This window comes from Platichthys flesus, chromosome 3, assembly GCF_949316205.1.
Source record: "Platichthys flesus chromosome 3, fPlaFle2.1, whole genome shotgun sequence".
NCBI classification, from domain to species: Eukaryota; Metazoa; Chordata; class Actinopteri; order Pleuronectiformes; family Pleuronectidae; genus Platichthys; species Platichthys flesus.
Genome location: NC_084947.1, coordinates 13,475,588 through 13,494,287, shown reverse-complemented (window position 1 = coordinate 13,494,287; position 18,700 = coordinate 13,475,588). Strand labels below are relative to the sequence as shown.

The 18,700-nt window shown below is 44.0% G+C and overlaps 2 protein-coding genes across 3 annotated transcripts; one reads left to right on the top strand and one right to left on the bottom strand.

The window, feature by feature from the left end:
* The first annotated feature begins 26 nt into the window (after positions 1–26).
* On the top strand, positions 27–11,119 carry tpcn1 (two pore segment channel 1). Of its 2 annotated transcripts, none has more exons than XM_062382069.1 (26): positions 27–538; positions 3,523–3,659; positions 4,775–4,951; positions 5,035–5,148; positions 5,238–5,368; positions 6,126–6,214; positions 6,331–6,365; positions 6,496–6,554; positions 6,731–6,830; positions 6,961–7,077; positions 7,164–7,288; positions 7,377–7,425; positions 7,531–7,594; positions 7,687–7,731; positions 7,825–7,881; positions 7,973–8,026; positions 8,146–8,218; positions 8,421–8,528; positions 8,636–8,797; positions 8,940–9,055; positions 9,370–9,416; positions 9,515–9,583; positions 9,711–9,807; positions 9,957–10,096; positions 10,214–10,294; positions 10,387–11,119. In XM_062382069.1, exons 1-26 carry the CDS (start codon positions 448–450, stop codon positions 10,528–10,530), a joined length of 2,481 nt encoding a protein of 826 aa, XP_062238053.1. In that variant the 5' UTR covers positions 27–447; the 3' UTR covers positions 10,531–11,119. The 2 variants fall into 2 exon arrangements, with proteins under 2 accessions (XP_062238053.1, XP_062238052.1); XM_062382068.1 differs by lacking the exon at positions 27–538 and adding an exon at positions 2,923–3,347.
* Positions 11,120–11,217: 98 nt separating this feature from the next.
* slc8b1 (solute carrier family 8 member B1) lies at positions 11,218–18,325 on the bottom strand. Its single transcript, XM_062382070.1, has 15 exons — positions 17,970–18,325; positions 16,334–16,486; positions 15,910–15,962; positions 15,400–15,457; positions 14,568–14,673; positions 14,274–14,441; positions 13,725–13,838; positions 13,577–13,645; positions 13,336–13,466; positions 13,002–13,143; positions 12,805–12,926; positions 12,236–12,389; positions 12,073–12,153; positions 11,928–11,992; positions 11,218–11,772 (listed from the first exon to the last, which is right to left on the bottom strand). The coding sequence occupies exons 1-15, from the start codon at positions 18,126–18,128 to the stop codon at positions 11,590–11,592; spliced, it is 1,758 nt and encodes a 585-aa protein (XP_062238054.1). The 5' UTR covers positions 18,129–18,325; the 3' UTR covers positions 11,218–11,589.
* Positions 18,326–18,700: the final 375 nt, after the last annotated feature.

Below are 18,700 nucleotides of genomic sequence, written 5' to 3'. Positions count from 1 at the left end.
TAGCGGTAAACCCAGCGTCTGCACAGAGCTTCTCCAGTGTCGTCGTTCACTACCAGGTGTCGTCTTTGCGTCAATGTCTCTATAGATCTACCTGGTGAAGTCAGGTGTCGGTTACATGTCAGCGGGCAACGCACAGTGTCTGTAATCCAGGGGGAAAGACGAAGATGGCGTGATGGACACAGACGGACTGTCCGGGTCCATCACGCCGCTAGTTCCTGTGTCACCGGAGACATTTAAACTTGTAGTTAGCGGCCATTAGCTCCGTTAGCACTCGCTCTGTTAGCCAACAACAACAAGTGGTGGCCCAAAGGATGCGAAGTTATCCCGAGGTCTGCGCAACTGACCGTGGAGTTATTTAGCTCGTCGGTGGCTTGGACTACCTGTGACCGACCGTGGGTTCACTTCGGGCGGGTCACATCCTGTTCATCTGCTGCTGCTGCTGCTGCCATGGAGTCTGACGACGACGTGCCGCTCATCTTAACCTGGGACGAGGCGAACAGCGGTCTGCTGAGCGAGGAGGCGGAGAGAGGAGACGAGAGTGAGTCAGTGACGGGACCAGTGGGGAGGTTGTGTCAACTGGGGTTTTCAGACGCACCAGTAAAGAAGCGCTCAGTGACGGTGGTTCATTCCCAGTCCTTCATGAAGTTCGTGCAACAAGTAAACAAGTGGTGCTCACACGTTTGCACATTTGAATTCGAAAACACAAAATGGATTTCTGTGTTTCAGATTGAGGATGGTCCACATATTTTCTTTTTTTCTGTCTACACAAAGTCAGATTGTACTTTCATTGTGTCATGGTACGGCCCACATATCAATTAATATAAGTTGGTCCAACAGTTTATCTTTTTTCATTTATTAGCTAAATCTAGGGCAGTCCAATACAACAGCAACAAATCCTGCCTCCATGAAAGTTCAGTTTTAATGGTTTTGGTTCAATCACATGCACATTCTGGAGGCTTTACTTTGTGGTGCATGATAAGTTAAAGTTATTCATGAACAGAATGTGCAAAATGTGACAACCCACATCATCGTCTCCAAACAAAATCCTTAAAACAGTTTTAAACATTATTCAAAGTTAAGTGTACCAGAACTAGCAAATGAGAGTAGGCTTGATCGCTGGTTTCTACTGCATGAGTGAGTCATCTTATGTTCGTTTTTTTAAAGTTGTTCCAGCTATTCTCCTTTTTCATTCTGCCACACTATGACCAACATAACAATCTGCTTTTTGGTTCCACGTTATTGTTGCCTGGTGCATTGCTTTTTGTCTTTATATTTAAAGTGTAGTAAAGAAGAGAAATTTCTGTACAAATTGTTTATGTTTTCCTCTAGCAGTATTTGTTGAAACAAAGTCAATGCTCATCGACTTACCAGGTTTGCACTGTAGCAGACCTAGTACGCTTAGTGTTGTTGACAACCAGCTGCACAAATGCTGCACATCCAGGTCCCACTGCTTGAATGGAGCAGAGAGAGAGAGTCCACCAGGGTCTGTGATCACGTGTGTGGGAGGGAGAGAGTGTGTGTGCGTGTGTGTGTGTGTGCAGTATGTATGGGTATCCATGCATCCACTCAACGTTGTAATCCTGCTCCCTTTGTGTTCCTCACATATAAGCTACAAAATGACCCCTGTGAGAAACTGCTGCTTCAGCAGGCCGTGCACCCCTCAGCCCCTCCCTGTTGCTCATGGGCAGCATGTGTGTGTTGTGTGTGTGTGGATGTCTGTGGCCTGTGTGTAACTGTGTCTGTGTGTGTTTGAGCCCATTGGATCATTTTCTCTGGCTTTAGAGGTGGACAGGAAGAGCAGAGGAGTTTATTTTCTCAGGACATGTAGGAGTGGTGGACACGGAGGATGTATCACAGAGCTCTTGCTAATTACTGTTGGAACTTTCTGGAGAGAGAGGGAGTTTGAACCTGGACACTGGGAGAGAAGGCTGCCTTGTGTCACCTCATTGGCAAATCACATGCTGGGACGTTTGCAGGATCTTTTTGTCACTGGTACTCTGGACCCTTCAGGTCGCCACCAAACTGGATTTTATTTTCCTCCTGGGAGAAACAGTCACGACTGCTGAGTCTGTTTGTGTCTCTGTGAACTTTGACCCTGCCGTGTTATTGAGTGGGAGCTCCATACATGTTATTGTTCTCACACAAATGAGGGGTTGGAATGGCACACGGCAGACACGGGGTGTACTCCTGTCAGGATAACAGCGAGGCTGCCGCCGGACTGGAATTTGATCTTCACACTTAAGCCCTCGACCCGCTGCAGATCATGCTGGACAAGAAACGCCTGTGACTGCATTTGTGAGACTCGTATCGTCTCCACCAAGTCGTATTCAGAGGAGCTGTGCCTGAAGGAGAAACATGTGATATAGAGTGTGTGGGAGGATCACCCAGATAGACTGAAATATGCAGCTGTAGAAAGACACATGGAGGCCTTTATTATTATAACTATGGCATGTATTTATGAGAAACCCTGCTGGAATCTGTTAAGAAGGATATTAGCGAATGATCAGTGAATCTGGATTTCCTCTTTTGTGATTTCACTTCTGAATTCTTTTTGTAGACAGTGCAGATGTAAGAACAAAAAGCCCACTTTGAGTCATTACCTCCTACATGCTTCTAACACACTATTATTAGATATCTAGATGTGTTATCCAGTTTTGGGAAGTTAGTTTAGCTTCATCCTGCAGCAGAGGAATAATTCAGCTTGTTGTTTATCTGTCTTGCTCTGTATCCTGTCTGTGGCAGGATGGAGACGTAACAGGCAATGTGATGTCAGCGCAAACACGGCCCTCTCATACTAACTTCATAGTGCTCGGTTCAAAGTACAAACTCTGCTGTGAAGGCAGGAGTGTAAAAGTGTTCAATTCACATTTCACTGTTTCTGGCTTCTCGTTGATCTTTCATCCATGTGACTGGAAGACACGCATTTTCCAAAAGAAGCAACCCGAGTAAACAGTTAGTCAGAGACGTTCTGTGCTTGGTTTTAGTGGTGGTGTGTCTCCAGTGTCTCGGTGATCCTCCAGCTTGTCCTGGACGTTTCTGGATCTGTGGGGACTCACATCTGGACTCCACTGTGTTCCCGGAGTTTTGCATCGGTGGAATGTTTGGCCATCTGTGTCTCCAGATGTGTCTGAATGCTGGAACGACACCAGTGTACTGGGATTGACACAGACACGCACACTGAGGGACCTTAATACATCCACACAACTCAGGCACACAAAAGACAAATCTGAACTGATCAATGGAGTGTGTGTACAGGCAGACAGCTGGGCTCCAAGAAGGTCACACCCATAATGAGAGTCCTGTAGTGACCTCCTCCTATTCTTCACAATTAGAACTGGGCCGCATTGGTAGGCGCATACTCTTCTGTATACTCTGTGTGTCTGAGTGATATATGTGACCTAATATGTTCTTTTATACAAATAACAAACTTGGAGTTAAAAGAAAAGCAAAGCTCATTTCCAGCTTCTATTACATATCTGTAGGAATCAGGAGTGTAGGAATAATACATGTTTTTTCTTCCAGATGGAGGTGCAGGCAATTATGACATAGTGAACAATGCGGTGATCTCAACACCAGGGCCACAAAACCACAGAGCCCAGAATGTGTCATTACGGCAAAGCTGGGAGATGAACTACCAGGAGGCGGCCATCTACCTACAGGTACAGAGCCCCGTCGCACTGCGTTCACCAGGCCATAATGGTTTCTATCACACCAACCACTCTGTGTTACGTGTAAATGATTAAACCTTGTGTCCTTTCGACGGACTGTATTGACATCACTGACAGCTGCATGAAGTAATAAACCAGTTAGAATTCAAGGGATTGTAAAGTTAACACGAAGAGTATTAAATGTGCACATGTCAAACGGATGATGTGTCATTTTGTTTTTGTATTTATCTGAATGGCTTCACATCCAGTGCAAGTTGACTGTGGAAACATGGAGGTGCGACCAGAAGAGAAAAACATTTCTAATTCACATTCACATATATTCTAATCAGTTCCAGCTCCTAAAGCCTACACACTGGTCCTTTTAATGCAATGAAACAATAACTATTGTTGTCAGTAACACCCGTGTGTCTGATATTATTAGTGTGCGTTCACATGCTCCTCTGAGGGTCCCATGACCTGAGTTGTGAAGCTGTTGTTCCGACGTCAGTGTGATCAAGTGCTCTGAAGTTGTAATGTGGAAAAACCCTGGTCGCTGTAAACAAAAAGTGTTTACATTGTATTTCAAGTGTAAACACATCACCATGACGCCTCTTTTCAACATTTGCATTATAACGGATAGCAAAGGAAAAGGATCAGGCGTGACAAACATACAGATAGTTTAGATACATTTGAAAGATACAGAATTGGCTAAAAGGTGATGTTGGGTTCATGTGAGACCGCAGTGTGCAAGTGACGAAAGTAACATTTGACAAGGTGACATTAGAAGCTGCTATTTAAAGCTGACTGTAAAAATATGTCAGTCTATAACCGGAGACGTCAGTAACTCGGCAACTCGAGTCCCCCGAATATTTAGTTGTTCCGACTTGAGATTGCGATCACGTGAATTTCTCCACTCTGGAACAAAGTCTCCTGATTATTTTGACACCTCCTGAATGCACAATACGTCCAAATGTCCTCTGTGACAATGTTCCTGAAGTCAGATTTTACTGCCTTTTCATACCATGGCTCCATAGTGCTGAGACATGAGTGAAATCTCTAAAGAACACTATATTTCAAATTCTCATGCTCAGTATGTGGCGTGCACGTGTTGTGACTTTCTCCTGCAGGAAGGAGAGAACAATGATAAGTTCTTCACCCACCCTCGGAACCCAAAGGCCCTGGCAGCGTACCTGTTTGCACACAACCACCTGTTCTACATGATGGAGCTGCTCACAGGCCTGATGCTGATGATGCTGTCGCTGTGTGAAGCTCCCGCCGTGCCCTCACTGCGCCTGGATGTTTACGTTAGTGAACACGTACACAACCAAACCCAAAGAGGTTACACACAGTTTACTGTAAACTCCCCCTGTGTGTGATACCTCTGCAGGTCCATGCTACTCTGGAGCTGCTGGCTCTGGTGATGGTGGCGTTCGAGCTGTGCATGAAAATGCGCTGGTTAGGCTTCCACACCTTCATCCGACACAAGAGGACCATGATGAAGGTAATTCATACATGACAGATGCTTTCTGGTGGCCCGGACCCAACTTCTGTTACTGTGGGTTGTTCATGTTGTCTCTTGTCTTCGTGCAGACCTGCGTGTTGCTGCTCCAGTTCGTGGAGGCCATCGTGGTTCTGATCAGACAGACGTCTCACGTGCGAGTGACCAGAGCTCTCAGGCCAATATTCCTGGTGGACTGTAGATACTGCGGAGCTGTGCGCAGGTACATGATGACCTAATGGGACTCACACACATTGTTGTGAGGACACTCATGGTCATAATGCATTCCCCTAGTCCTTTTCCCTTAACCATCACAACTAAATGCCTAACCCTTACCCTAAACCATGACATAACCCTCAACAGACCATTGAATTTGTGGGGCCCAGCAAAACAAACACACACACACACACAGACAGACGCACACAGACGCACACAGACGCACACACGCGCACACACACACACACACACACACACACACAAACGTTAGCACATTCTAACACGGTCATTGCCACTAAATTTAAATGAAAGCTTTTTCAATTGAGACAATCCCACACCAAGTACTGTTTCATATTGAAAGAATATTCAAAAGAAGAGCAGAGTAACATTTTCCTTTTCCAGACTCTGAAATTAAATATTAATAATTGGAACAACAAAACATCACCGTAAGGTTCTGTCTTCTTTCGGTTCTACCACTGGGAAATCCCGGTGTCTGACATTTTCAAATCTACACATAAGGACTTCGACATTGATGTGGTAATTGTGAAACATCTTTCAAAAATTGCACACTCCTAACTGATATTTAGTTTTAATCTAATTGAATCTTCAGACTCTTAATCTTTTAGAGTGTGTAACCTAATGGTTCTTGTGCTTTTTAATATCTTTATCCCAGTTTCATCCTGCTCCTCGAATACACTGACACTGTGATTTAACTCAATTACAAGCACTTGTCACTGACACACTTTTCTTTTTGTTTTAATCAGAAACTTGCGTCAGATCTTCCAGTCCCTCCCACCTTTTATTGACATCCTCCTTCTGCTGCTTTTCTTCATGGTTATATTTGCTATCCTGGGTAAGAACATGTTGAATTATTAATGTGTACATAGATGATATTTCTTCCATCTTTAATAGTTAAGGTTTAACCAGCAACTGTGTTCAGAGAGGATTCTTGTCTTTTGTCTCCTCCAGGTTTCTGCCTCTTCTCTCCAAACACCGCTGACCCCGTACGTTGACTCTTTGTTCTGCACTAACATTCATTTGTTTAAGTTGTGTCAGCGTTGGACCCTGGTTGTGCGTCTCTGTTTCTCTGTCGTGGTCAGATTTCCCGACTTTAACCATCTCCTCTCCCTGCAGTACTTCAGCACTCTGGAGAACAGCCTCGTCAGTCTGTTTGTGCTGCTGACCACAGCAAAGTAAGCTCAGCAGCACACGTTGTACAGTTCAGATCTTTTATTTTTTTACACACATGGCATGCATGTGGTATTTCCTTCCTCCAGCACTCTGCATGATTTCTTTCCCCCACTACATGCGTGTTTTTGCTGATTCCACTGTTTTCATTCTGTATCTCCTGGTTTCCTCTTTCCTGCAGCTTCCCTGATGTCATGATGCCATCGTACTCCAAGAACCGCTGGTCCTGTGTCTTCTTCATTGTTTACCTTTCCATAGAGCTCTACTTCGTCATGAACCTGGTACAATTTGCCTCATGTTTTTTGTCCAATAGCGGTGAATGTATGAGAGTCTTGTAGCCGTTTCCTAAGATTAGAGATTAGATATGGCTTCCAATTCATTCTCTCACATGACCATGTTCTCCTTTTGCAGCTCCTAGCTGTCGTGTTTGATACATTTAACGATGTAGAAAAGATGAAGTTTAAGTCTCTTCTACTTCACAAACGCTCCGCTGTTGACCACGCCTTTCATCTGCTAGTGAGCCGGCAGGTATGACACCTCTCACACATATTTGGTTTGAATTATTTCATCGCTCACGGACTCTGTGTTTCATGTCACCGCCCTTTTGTCTCCAGAGGCCAATGGGCGTGTCTCTGAAACAGTTTGACGGCCTGATGCGGTTCTACAGACCCCGGATGTCTGCACGGGACCGCTTCCTCACATACAAAGCTCTGAACACCTCCGGGGCTCCGATGCTCAGGTGACTTCCTGACACGCTTTTTGTAATTTACTCAAAACCGTTCTGCATTTAATAGCAATGCATCATTTTCATGTCTGCTCTGCCACAGTCTACAGGACTTTTACAAGTTCTATGAGGTCACAGGCCTTAAATGGAAGGTAGGAAAACTTACTTTGTACTGTGTGGTTATGTTTTTTTTCACTTCTTTGCTATCTTTTTATTATTTTTTTAATACATAATTAAACTTTTTATTTGTTATTTAGGCACGGCGAAGTGGAGAGCATTGGTTTGATGATCTTCCTCATACAACCTTCCTCATTTTTAAAGGTAAGTTCTCTGTTCCTCTTCTTTTGTACATTAAACAAAACCAATCCGTCGCCCAATTCCTTATTTACAGTACTTCTCTTATGCTTTAATAGGGATCAATCTGCTGGTGAAGTCTAAGGCTTTCCAGTATACCATGTGTAAGTCTAATCATTTAGACCCCCCCCCCGCTGCTGTCTTCAGAGACACAGAGGTCACATGGTAAACCTTTTAACCTTTCCTTGTGACTGCAGATGTGGTGGTGGCCATTAACGGTGTGTGGATCCTCGTGGAGACGTACACGCTGAATAGTAAGAACCACTGTTGATCACATGAGCACAGGCGAGGGAGAGTGTTGCAGTGCAGATACAGATACAGCCTCTCCTCTCTTTCCTCCTGCAGGTGGATTCTCCTGGTCCAGAATTGTTCCCTGGAGCTACATTGTTTTCCTGACCAGTGAGTCGACTGTATTCTCCCACTTATAACTCATTTAACAGTATTCACCTGCTGTATAACTGGTCATAGGTTGTTCACGTGCACATTTACTGATATTCCCTCTGTCCTTCCTCCTTCAGTTTATGGCGTAGAGGTGTTATTGAAAATAACAGGTCTGGGGCCAATTGCTTATTTCACCAATGGGTGGAATCTGTGAGTAATAACAGTTTATTTTTTCATTAATACATAAATGAATCTGTGCTGTGGATGAAACGTATATTCTTCCTCAGCACTTTTCACTTTTTCATTTCACTGCTGACGATTATGTGTATTTTTGACTAAAAGTTATTTGAAATTGTACCAAACCCTGTTTTTCTACCTTTATTGATAATCTTAACTTTGGTCGTGTTTCCAGGTTCGACTTCTCTGTGACGGTCTTTGCCTTCATGGGCCTGATCGCCCTTGCATTTGATATGGAGCCATTTTACTTTATCGTGGTGCTCAGACCATTTCAGCTGCTACGGTGTGCTTTCATTTCTACTCCTAAGATTAGAGAGGACAATTTAATGAGACCCTAGTGTTTTGCCTTCATTTCCGTTCCGACTTCCTTTTCTCTGTCGTCTCTCTCAGGTTGTTTAAGATAAAGCAGCGGTATCGTAATGTGTTGGACACCATGTTCGAGCTCTTCCCAAGAATGGCCAGTCTGGGGTTGACCCTAATCATCTTCTACTACTCCTTCGCAATTGTGGGAATGGAGTTTTTTGCAGATGTTGTCTACCCCAACTGCTGCAAGTGAGTCATGCTGTATTCTCAGTATTAGGATGTATTATCATAAACTCTGGTTTTCTGTATTCTCCTTTACTTTGGTACACAAGAGGATATATTATGTTCACTTTCACTAACAACTTGTCTTTCTATCTATTTTTTTTCTCAGCACCAGCACCGTGGCAGACTCCTACAGGCAGATCAACGTCACATATGGCAACAAAACAGTGTTGGAAGAGGGCTACTATTATCTCAATAACTTCAACAATATTCTCAGCAGCTTTGGTAAATCAGCTCATTTAGGGCATTGTAGTGCTTTCGTTTGGTAACTGAGTAGCGAGTGTTTATGGCAGCAGGACGTTGTACGGGTGAAAAACATTTTCAATATTTATGGCAATAAAAGAAAACATCCCCTAATGCAACAGTGCGGCTCACTTACAGATAATCATGGAAATTTACAATTTGACACAGAAGAATAAAGTAAATCACGCTTTAACTTCACAAATATAACTTATATTAAAGTATTTTTCGAGCTTATTAGACTTTTCTCACCAGTTGTGTAGGTTTCACAGTTTTTTATGTGTTTTCTTTTTCTCCAGTGACACTATTTGAACTGACTGTGGTCAATAACTGGTACATCACCATGGTGAGTCTTTCATTTCATTCAGTAGTCCTCACTCTGCAGACTTGTCATTGACCAACAGGTGTCACTGTTTGACTTCTGCTGTGTTCACTCTCCCTCAGGAAGGAATAACCTCTATGACCACTCACTGGAGCCGTCTGTACTTCATGACCTTTTACATAGTTACCATGGTGAGGAAGTCTGCTTTGTCGCAACAGTGTCTGTTGTGTGTCTGTTAAAGGACACACTGAATTTTTGTCTCCCTATGTGCATGTGACTGCATCTGTGCACGAGTGTGATCCTTTGTACCTTGTTCAGGTGGTGATGACCATCATTGTGGCCTTCATTCTGGATGCGTTTGTGTTCCGAATGAACTACAGCCGCAAGAACCGGGAACCAGTGGAGAACCCAGATGGTGGGACTGTGGATATTTGCACTATTTCTTGCACAGATAAACAAATGAAATGCTTATTGGATTAATATGTACCTGACAGTCCTGTGTGAAAGAGTAATGTTGTGCATGGATGAGATATCTGTAATTGTGTTTATTTTCTGTGCGTGTAGATGAGAACGGGATCGTGTTTGAGGTAGAGGTGAGTCGAGATGAAGCTCTGGCCACACTAGAGCTGTACAAACAGACATGTCCAGGACAGTCGTCCCTCGGCTCTCTACAGGGAGTCCTGCAAACTATGGACAGGAGCGGCGTAAGAACACCCACACACACACACACATACGCACACGGACACACACACACACACACACAGAGTTCTCTACGTCAAATCCAACTAACCAGCTTTCCTTCGGGCTTTTGGTGTGCATAGCACTCCTCTCTAGTGTACCTAGGCCGCAGGTCGAGGACGAAGAGTGACCTCAGCATGAAAATGTACGAGGAAGAGATGCAGGTAAGAAACAGAAGAAGTAGCCCTGGAAACCATGACAGTAATTAGGTTGTATTTCTTAACCCCCTGACCCTTTGCACTGCTTGTTTCTGCAGGAGTGGTTTGCAGAGTTTTCAAGGGAAAGCCTGCCTCAGCTAGACCAAAGCCCAGAGCGGAATCTGAACATTCCCAACTCTAACCCGCAAACCTTCCCAGAGCCTCAGCTCAACTCACAGACTGGACCTCACTCCATCAACTAACGCACAGTTTCTTAGCGGTACAATCACACCTCCATCTCAGCATTTTTTTTAATGCTAAGAAACCCCATGACTCCTGGTCTTCTCCTGGTCGCCCGACATTTACCATTTGCTACAGTTGGAAACTTGTTCTGGGCCTGTGGGACTGAAGGGAACTGAGTCAATGGCGGCACCTCCATGGGGCCATCACTTCATATGGAGAGACAGCAGCGTGTTGATCTGTTGTTGTTGCTCGGACAGGAGCGTTGCCCTTTTTTCGGACCTTTCAAAGACTGAAGCAAATGTAATGAGGGTGTGTCGTCTACCACAGTATGTTGTGTTCATGTACTGCTGTAGGCCTTTTGTAACCTCTCGTGTTTCATGTAGAACTTAAATCTGATGCCCTAGTTAAATAGCTCCTCTAAACAGTATTGACACAGTATTGTCTAAAGACCAAAAGTATAAAGACCCACACTCCTTTTAGCTCAAAACAGTTAAGGTGTATCTCCGAACTACGTGTACTCACAACTCAAGGTGTTTTATATAACTTCCTATACTGTAATGTGTTTCAGTTAGTTAATAAGGGATTTTAATAAACTGCCCAAATTGTCAATAGCATTGATGTATTTTTGCTGTACTAGTATACAGCTGGCAACTGTAAATACAACTTATAAATACCAAACCGAAATGATTAAATTCAACATTTCAACATTTTCAATCTAGTACATTTAGTCAATTCACAAACAGATTTTTACAATCTCTTGTTTCCCGCTGGACTCAAAGTACCATCTCAGCTCCGATCAGACAAACACGAAGCTGAATGGAGGCACAGTGTGATTTGTTTCAGCTCCTCACTGAGCAGAAAACTTGGTGTGTCATTAATTTGCTGCTTGGTTCCACAAACCAACCACAGCATGGCTCTGCGTACAAGGCAAGTGCACTGTTGATTCTTTTATAAATAGTGCATCAGTATCATGTGCCGAAGAAGTCATCAGTCCTTCTGCACTCAGTGCAGTCTCTGCTCCTGTGTGTCATCTTGCATTACAGGATGCTCCTCATTTAAACCTGGCCCCGGGGTCTGGTCTAGACGACGCGAAACTCTGTGAGCAGTGCAATGAGGAGGAAGATGAAATAGAAGACGAGGAGGAAGATCCCATAGGTCTTTCCCAAATGGAACCGGCTCAATGGAACAATGACGAAGGACAGGACCAGAGACAAACCCAGAGATCCTGCGAGAATCCACGTCAGCAAACCCTCTGATTCAAACTGCAGAGGAGACAGAGTATCGTGTTTGAGTCACGTGACTGATTTTAAACTCTACTTGTTTTCTTGTGTTTGAGGAGCAATGTACAGGAGAAAATATATTACAGGAGCCCATCGATGGCAACATGATGCATCCGAATAAAGAATTTCAATATTACCTGCACGTCGGAGTGCGTTTTAACCATCTGCAACAGACATCCCAAACCCACTCCAAACAGCATGTCTGAAGGAAATACAGTTAAGGACGGACACAGTCATCAACAGCTGCTTTTATATGAACAAGCTCTATGAAAGTGAGGATACTGAAAATGATGCCTCCAAAGCAGGCAGAGATGGCCATCCGGGGGTAACCCTGCCGGGCAATGGTGATGTCGGAGAAACAGTCTGCAACAGAGAGAGATGCATACAGATCATATGGTAATAAATTGTAGGGGCAAGTTTATCTTTTGGGATTCACAAATATTACCTCCTATGCTGTTGCCCCAGGCCAACAGAGTCAGGCCCAGCACAGTGTTGCTGAGACTGAGCACCACACCGAGCATGTGCAGAAGACTGACCACTTCAGACGCCGCTGCACTGATCAACACTGCACTCACCAGGAAGCCCAGAAGAGCAAAGAGCTGAGAGAGACGGGACAAAATCAGACTCACTGCAAACAAACCATGAGCCTGAAGAAAACACAACGTGACTGCACTCTGGTTTCACAAATGATTTAAGTTAACGCAAATCCTACCCACTTTGGTGATCCTTCCTTTCACCTCATGCTGCACCACTATCGCGTCCAATTGTTTAAATGCCTCATGGTTTGTGATTAAAACACCTAAGACTAATAGGATTCCCATTATGCTAACACGCTATACACTGATGCATTTCAGGTGAGCCTCAAAGAGCTGCCTGCATGGCCGTAGACTCAACTGTATTAATTTAAAACTTAATTAATAATAATTTCATTGTCTAAGATGTTGAAGGCACAGACTCCACAGCCCAAAAGGTCCAACGTATATCTGTTCCTTTTTCATCTCCAAAAGTACTTACTGGATGATATTTGGGGGGGTGGTCATTGGTGGTGGTGCAGAAGACAATTGCAGACAGAAAACATCCCAGCAGAAGCGTCAGCAGCCAGACGGCAAACTGCCCTTGGATCAGTATGAGTCCATCTAGAAAACAAAAAGTTTAATAACACATTTCCTCCAGGTATGGCTGCTAACGTATGTCAAGTAGCCTTCACTTACATTGTCCCGACTGGAAGGTGAGCACGCACACCAGTGGGCCAGTGATCAGGTGGAGGCAGTTCAGTGGACGTCTCCAGTTCTTGTCTTCTTTATCAGGGTCGACTACGGGGATGCAGAGCAGCAGCACAAACTCTACAGGCGTCTGATGAGCGCAGGACACACGTGAGAGATGGTTGACATGACAGATACAGTTTTTAAATACCTGTGACTTCAGCCGGACTCACACAGACACTGAGCTCTTTACACACACACACACACACACACACACACACACACACACACACACACACACACACACACACACACACACACACACACACACACACACACACACCTTCAGAGCTTTGAGCACTCTCCAGCCCCACGGCTTCCTCCTCCACTTCCTGTTGTCCACTGGGTTCAGGGAACTCAGCAGGATCTGACTTGTGGACTCCGAGTACGGCAGAAGTGGCCTGTACTCAGACTCTGGAACAGACATAAAACACACACGTGCATGTTAGGGTCCAGATCACACAGAAAAATCCTGGCATGCATGAACTTTTATTCTCGTTTATAGAGAACGGCTGCTTTCGTACCGTACTCCTGGTCGGCCCCACCGATCAGGCAGGGTACGTCATCGTCAGACGAGTCGGACGAGTGAAAGTCTGTGGCAAAGACAAAAAGTTACAAAACATAACAACCAACTGTGGGGGGAAAAGAATTTGCCGTGTATGTGTCTCTAACCTGGAATTTGTGGATCAGTCTGGACACTTGTGTTCATTGAATGTTTTTGCCGGCTATAGATGTACGCACTGACAATAACAGTCAATACATACACCACATAGAGCCCCAAGTACCCTAGAAAAGGGAAAAAAGAAGAAAGTCAAGTTCAAAATGTCACAGCGTGTGAAAAACTACTGCGACAGCACAGTACTGCAAGTGCAAAGGCTAAAACCGTTTTTAACCCTTTATTTTTACTGATGTTCTATGCTTCTATTTTCGCCGGAGTACATTTTTCCTTTTTAGCTCAAACATGAGTCTAACTTCTGTTTTGTCTATTTTAACATTTAAGTGGTTCATTTGTTCTGACTAAATGAAGAGAAGTGAAACATCCGGTCTCAGTCGAGTCAAACGAGTGTGGGCATTTGTTATTGTAGATTTTTAAAAGACAAATTTTTGTTTTAGAAATCATGCAATAAGACAAATGTTAATCTGAATAAGAGGATGAAAAATACACCTCAACGAGTGCACAGTCTGATTGTGTGTGTGTGTGTGTGAGAAACAAGTGCGCACCCAGAATTTCTGCCAGCGCCGTGGTTCCTCTGTACAGCATGAGGAAAGTCCAGAACACTGCAACCATGTAGAAGATGACATCACGTAGGAAGGGGCGGGAGGCCACGGCAAAGGGCTTGACCAGCGCCACGCTGCCGGCAACTACTGTGGTGACAAATATACCAGCTCCTGTGGACGGAGGCCGAGAGAGATCAGAGGAAGTCCCACAAGACTATCATAGTTAAAAGATTGATTGTGCTGGTCCTTGTGTGTGTGTGTGTGTGTGTGTGTGTGTGTGTGTGTAAGTGTGCCCACCAAATAAGGCTCCAACAGCCAGCCCAGCGGTGTGTGGGTGAGAGAAAGCTGCCATGGCACTGAAGATGTCAGGAGCTCCGTTACCAAGAGCCAGGAAAGTCACGCCCTCAGCACAAGTCAAAGAAAACCACTCACAGAAGAGACAATGCAAGATGTTGATGAATTCAAAAAAGAATTGCAGAGATGCTCCAGTACCAGTATTGAAGACCTCTGATACTGTTGATCATGTCGGGTCGAAGCATCTGTAAGCATCATGTGAATTTATATGTACGATCCGATACCATGTCTTTAGATTATGTTAGTTCCACTCTGGTAAAATCACAAGAAATCACTTCACATTCTTCGCTGCTCCCGCCACTGTCCAGTTAGGTTTTTTAGAGCAGCAAAGAAGAAGTGATTTCTGCTTGCGTAGCGTCGGACAAAGTTTACAAAAATTTCAGCAATTTTGTAATATTTCACACTGGAAAGTTCCACAGCTACCACAGCAACGTGTGACATAACGCAAGACTTCAGTTTCGAGTGGTGTACAGCATATTGTACAACACTAGCAGCAGCACTAGCTTTGAAAGAATGATCACACAAATTGTTGTGTATTCCTAGATTTATGTCTTTTTCAGTCAAACTATGTAATGAAAGAAGTTCTATGATGCTCGTTCTCTGTTTGTGTTTGTTTCTCAAAGAGTTGGACCTGAGTCAGGCCATACAACCATGAGAGCTAGCATACAGCTGTTAAAATACATTATGTACATGTTAAATGCATCAGGCGGAATTGTGGGGGGGGGGGGGGGGGGACGGCCTCGGAACATCTCAAACAAATTCAGATAAAGGATACGGCCACGTTGTGAGTGAGGTGCAGACAGGTGGAGATGGCCGACAGGTTGGGGCAGAAACTGAGGAGAGACAGTGAAAAGCACAATAAGTGTGTTCTGGAGAAGTGCCAAGGCTGAGGGAGAACATCTGAGAACGTTTCCTAATCGATCCGGACACTTCTCATCTGACGTATAACTTCACCGTGTTCAGTCCCTGAAATCAAGAGATTCAGACAGAAATGCAGAACCGACTGTGCTTACTCCGAGGAAATCTCTCAATCTTACAACTTAAGTGAAACAATGATACAGTCATGTGACTATTAAGCTGGCTGCTTGAAGGTGTGTGTGTGTGTCTGTGTGTGTGGGTGTGACTGTGTGTGTGTGTGACTGTGTCTGTAAATGAAGCGTTTTGTCCTGCTGGAGCTGACACTAATCAGGGTACATGGCTGATCTATACAGACTGATAGGGATTGTTCTGACCTTGGGAACTTTTCTGGACAAATAATGGCACTGACAACATGACAGACACTTACAACTTAGAGGCTGTGAGTCCGAGAACGACGAAGAGGAAGAGCAGCCATACAATCTGTGGGGAAGCAGAACAAAGGGAGGTAGATAAGATAAACCCGCATGTGTGTGCATACGAAGCCAAATGTTCCCGCAAGAAACATTAGGGGGAATAAGTTGAGCCTGTTAAACATGTTCTATTTTTACAAGAACATAACCACAGAGATGCCATTGTTCCTACTCATTCAGTTACAGAAGAGGAACACATTTAGTGAGGAATTCATGAAGTTCATACATCCTCATGAAAATTCATTATTTAGCAAAGAGTGAAATGACTGTGGCTGATGAGTCAGATGTCTAATCCTCCCTGGCTCTGCCCAAACAACTTCCTCAAAAGACACACACACACACACACACACACACAGACGTACGCACACACTGGGGTCTTACACAGAGTGTGATGGTGAGAGGCGTGAGGTTGGGAGGCAGCAGACAAAAGGCCAAACGGAGGTAGTTGATGAATCCATCTGCCATGATACAGTCTGGTGTGTTCATCACAAATGCACAGCGGTCCGTGGAACTGATGTTCATCACACGGTCACACTGCACCCACACAAAATATTTGTATTAACAAAATGTTATCATCTCTTTTCATCATCATGGTAATTTAAGGTTGAAAAACAAATGTTCGCTGGTGAAAGATTCATTAATTCAAGCTATTGTGAAAAAAAAACATTAAGCAATAATCCTTAAAATTCCAAAAAATCCTTTCATTGTTGCAGATCAGATCATAAAACATTCCTGCTTATTGGTTCTCACAGTGTATACAATTTGTTTGGGTGCATAAGTAATATTTAATGTCATCAAATACAGAAACTCTGTACACAGATAATAATGCTCAGTCAGAGGTACATTAGTTTCTAATGTTTGGCTCACCCTCCTCATCACTTACACACTGAGGGGCTAATATTAGAGACAAAATTCAGTACAACACAAACTCTAGGACCTCAGTAATAAACATACAGATCAGTTAACATCTGAAGTTCTAACAGAAATTGTCCATTATAAACTTAAAAAGTAAAATATGTGGCAGAGCTGATGAATAAACCCTATGACATCAAGTTGTGTGTAAATGTAAGTGTAAGTGTAAGTGTACATAATACGTGCATATAACAGTGTAACAGTGTGTTTACACTGCTGCTCCTGCCAGATATTAACTGAGATAACAAAGTTTTGATTTAAAGTTTGACACATGGGCCCGCTATGAGAAAGGGGCTAGTTCCACAAACAAATCAGCATTAAATGAAATGACAACAAACTAACTGCTGTGCAGCTGGAGTCTTTTGGAGTCACAGCAGTCTGGTGCCCGAGGCCAATGTGTTTGGGACTAATAAATGCATCTTAATTGTAATCTTAACGTTGGCTTGATGAGATTTGAAAAACTGTGACGAGAAGGTTTTTTTAATGAATACTGGCTCAGGCAGATCTAGGATCTTTCTTAACAGGGGCCATAAAGTATACAGAAGTGCCAATAACATGTCCACATCCAGGCACACTTCCTGATTCAGGAAGGTGCACCCGTAGGTCTTTGTTAACTGTCAGCTCTATAGCTTTGAGCTAAGCCACACATAGATCAACAGATTTTGAAAGTTATTCCTTATTCAAACACATTGTGTAATTCAAAGAAGCTTAGAACATAAAACAATAAACAAATGGTCTTATATATTTGTAGTAAGTAAGTAAGTATAGTTTACTACTGCAGGGACCAATCAGATTCACCCGGGCTCCTCACCTGGATCCGCCCACCCACCATATCGTGTTTTTTATAGATCTTATTAATTAAAATAATTCACATTGATGAGTTTAAAGTATCTGATCATGCTGCGAATCTCTCATCTGTCCAGGGTGTTGACATGTGACAGACGTGGAAATCGAAACTCAGGTTACACGGATCGGTCTCGTGCCCTGTGGGTCTGTCGCTGATCACGTGACAGACTCAATAAACAGCACGTGAACCTGACAATCAGCTCTCGAGCCAGGTGACGGTTGCCGTGGTAACTCGTTTATTTGATCGAACCCCACCGACCTGGTCTCCCGCGTTCTGAAACATCCCGGTCAGTGTGTAGTTCGCGGTCTGTCCGGACAGTCCAGCACCGGGCATGGTCCGGAGCAGGGAGCCGCAGCTGGCCCGCAGCTGGCCCGACGACAGCAGAAGCGCCAGGGGCAGGAACACGCCACAATACATGGTTCAGTCATAGGGTTCGATTCATCCCGGAGCCGCGTCCATGGTGCTGCTGCGGTGTTTACGTCGCGTGGTCCGACATTCAACCCGAAAAACAAGTGACGTCCAAATCACAGTCTGGAAATAGACGCCCTGCCTGAGCGTTGGGTTTAGGAGAAGTTGTTGTGTGGTGCGTTCACGTTCCCGTACATCTTGTTCACCTACTGCTGAAACCACGCCCACTGTTTACAAACCAGACCCGCCACGCGTTCAAGGACTCCTCGTTAACTCGGCTACTGATACGGGTACTTATGTTTTTTGTTTATATCGCTAAGCTGCATTGTTAACAATGTTTTCATATGTAATTAACTTTGATTCCACAATACAAATACGAGATAATCCGTCCCCTTACAACTTAAATAATTAGGTGTTATATATTATAGTTATTGTTCATTATCAGTTTGGAGCTTGAACATCCAACATTTCCAACAGTACCCGAAGGCACCATTTTACCAAACAGATCTCCACTTGCCTCTCACCTAGTTGCTGATCTTTGCTTTCTCTCAAAGTCAATCCCTGTGGGACTGATTGTAATT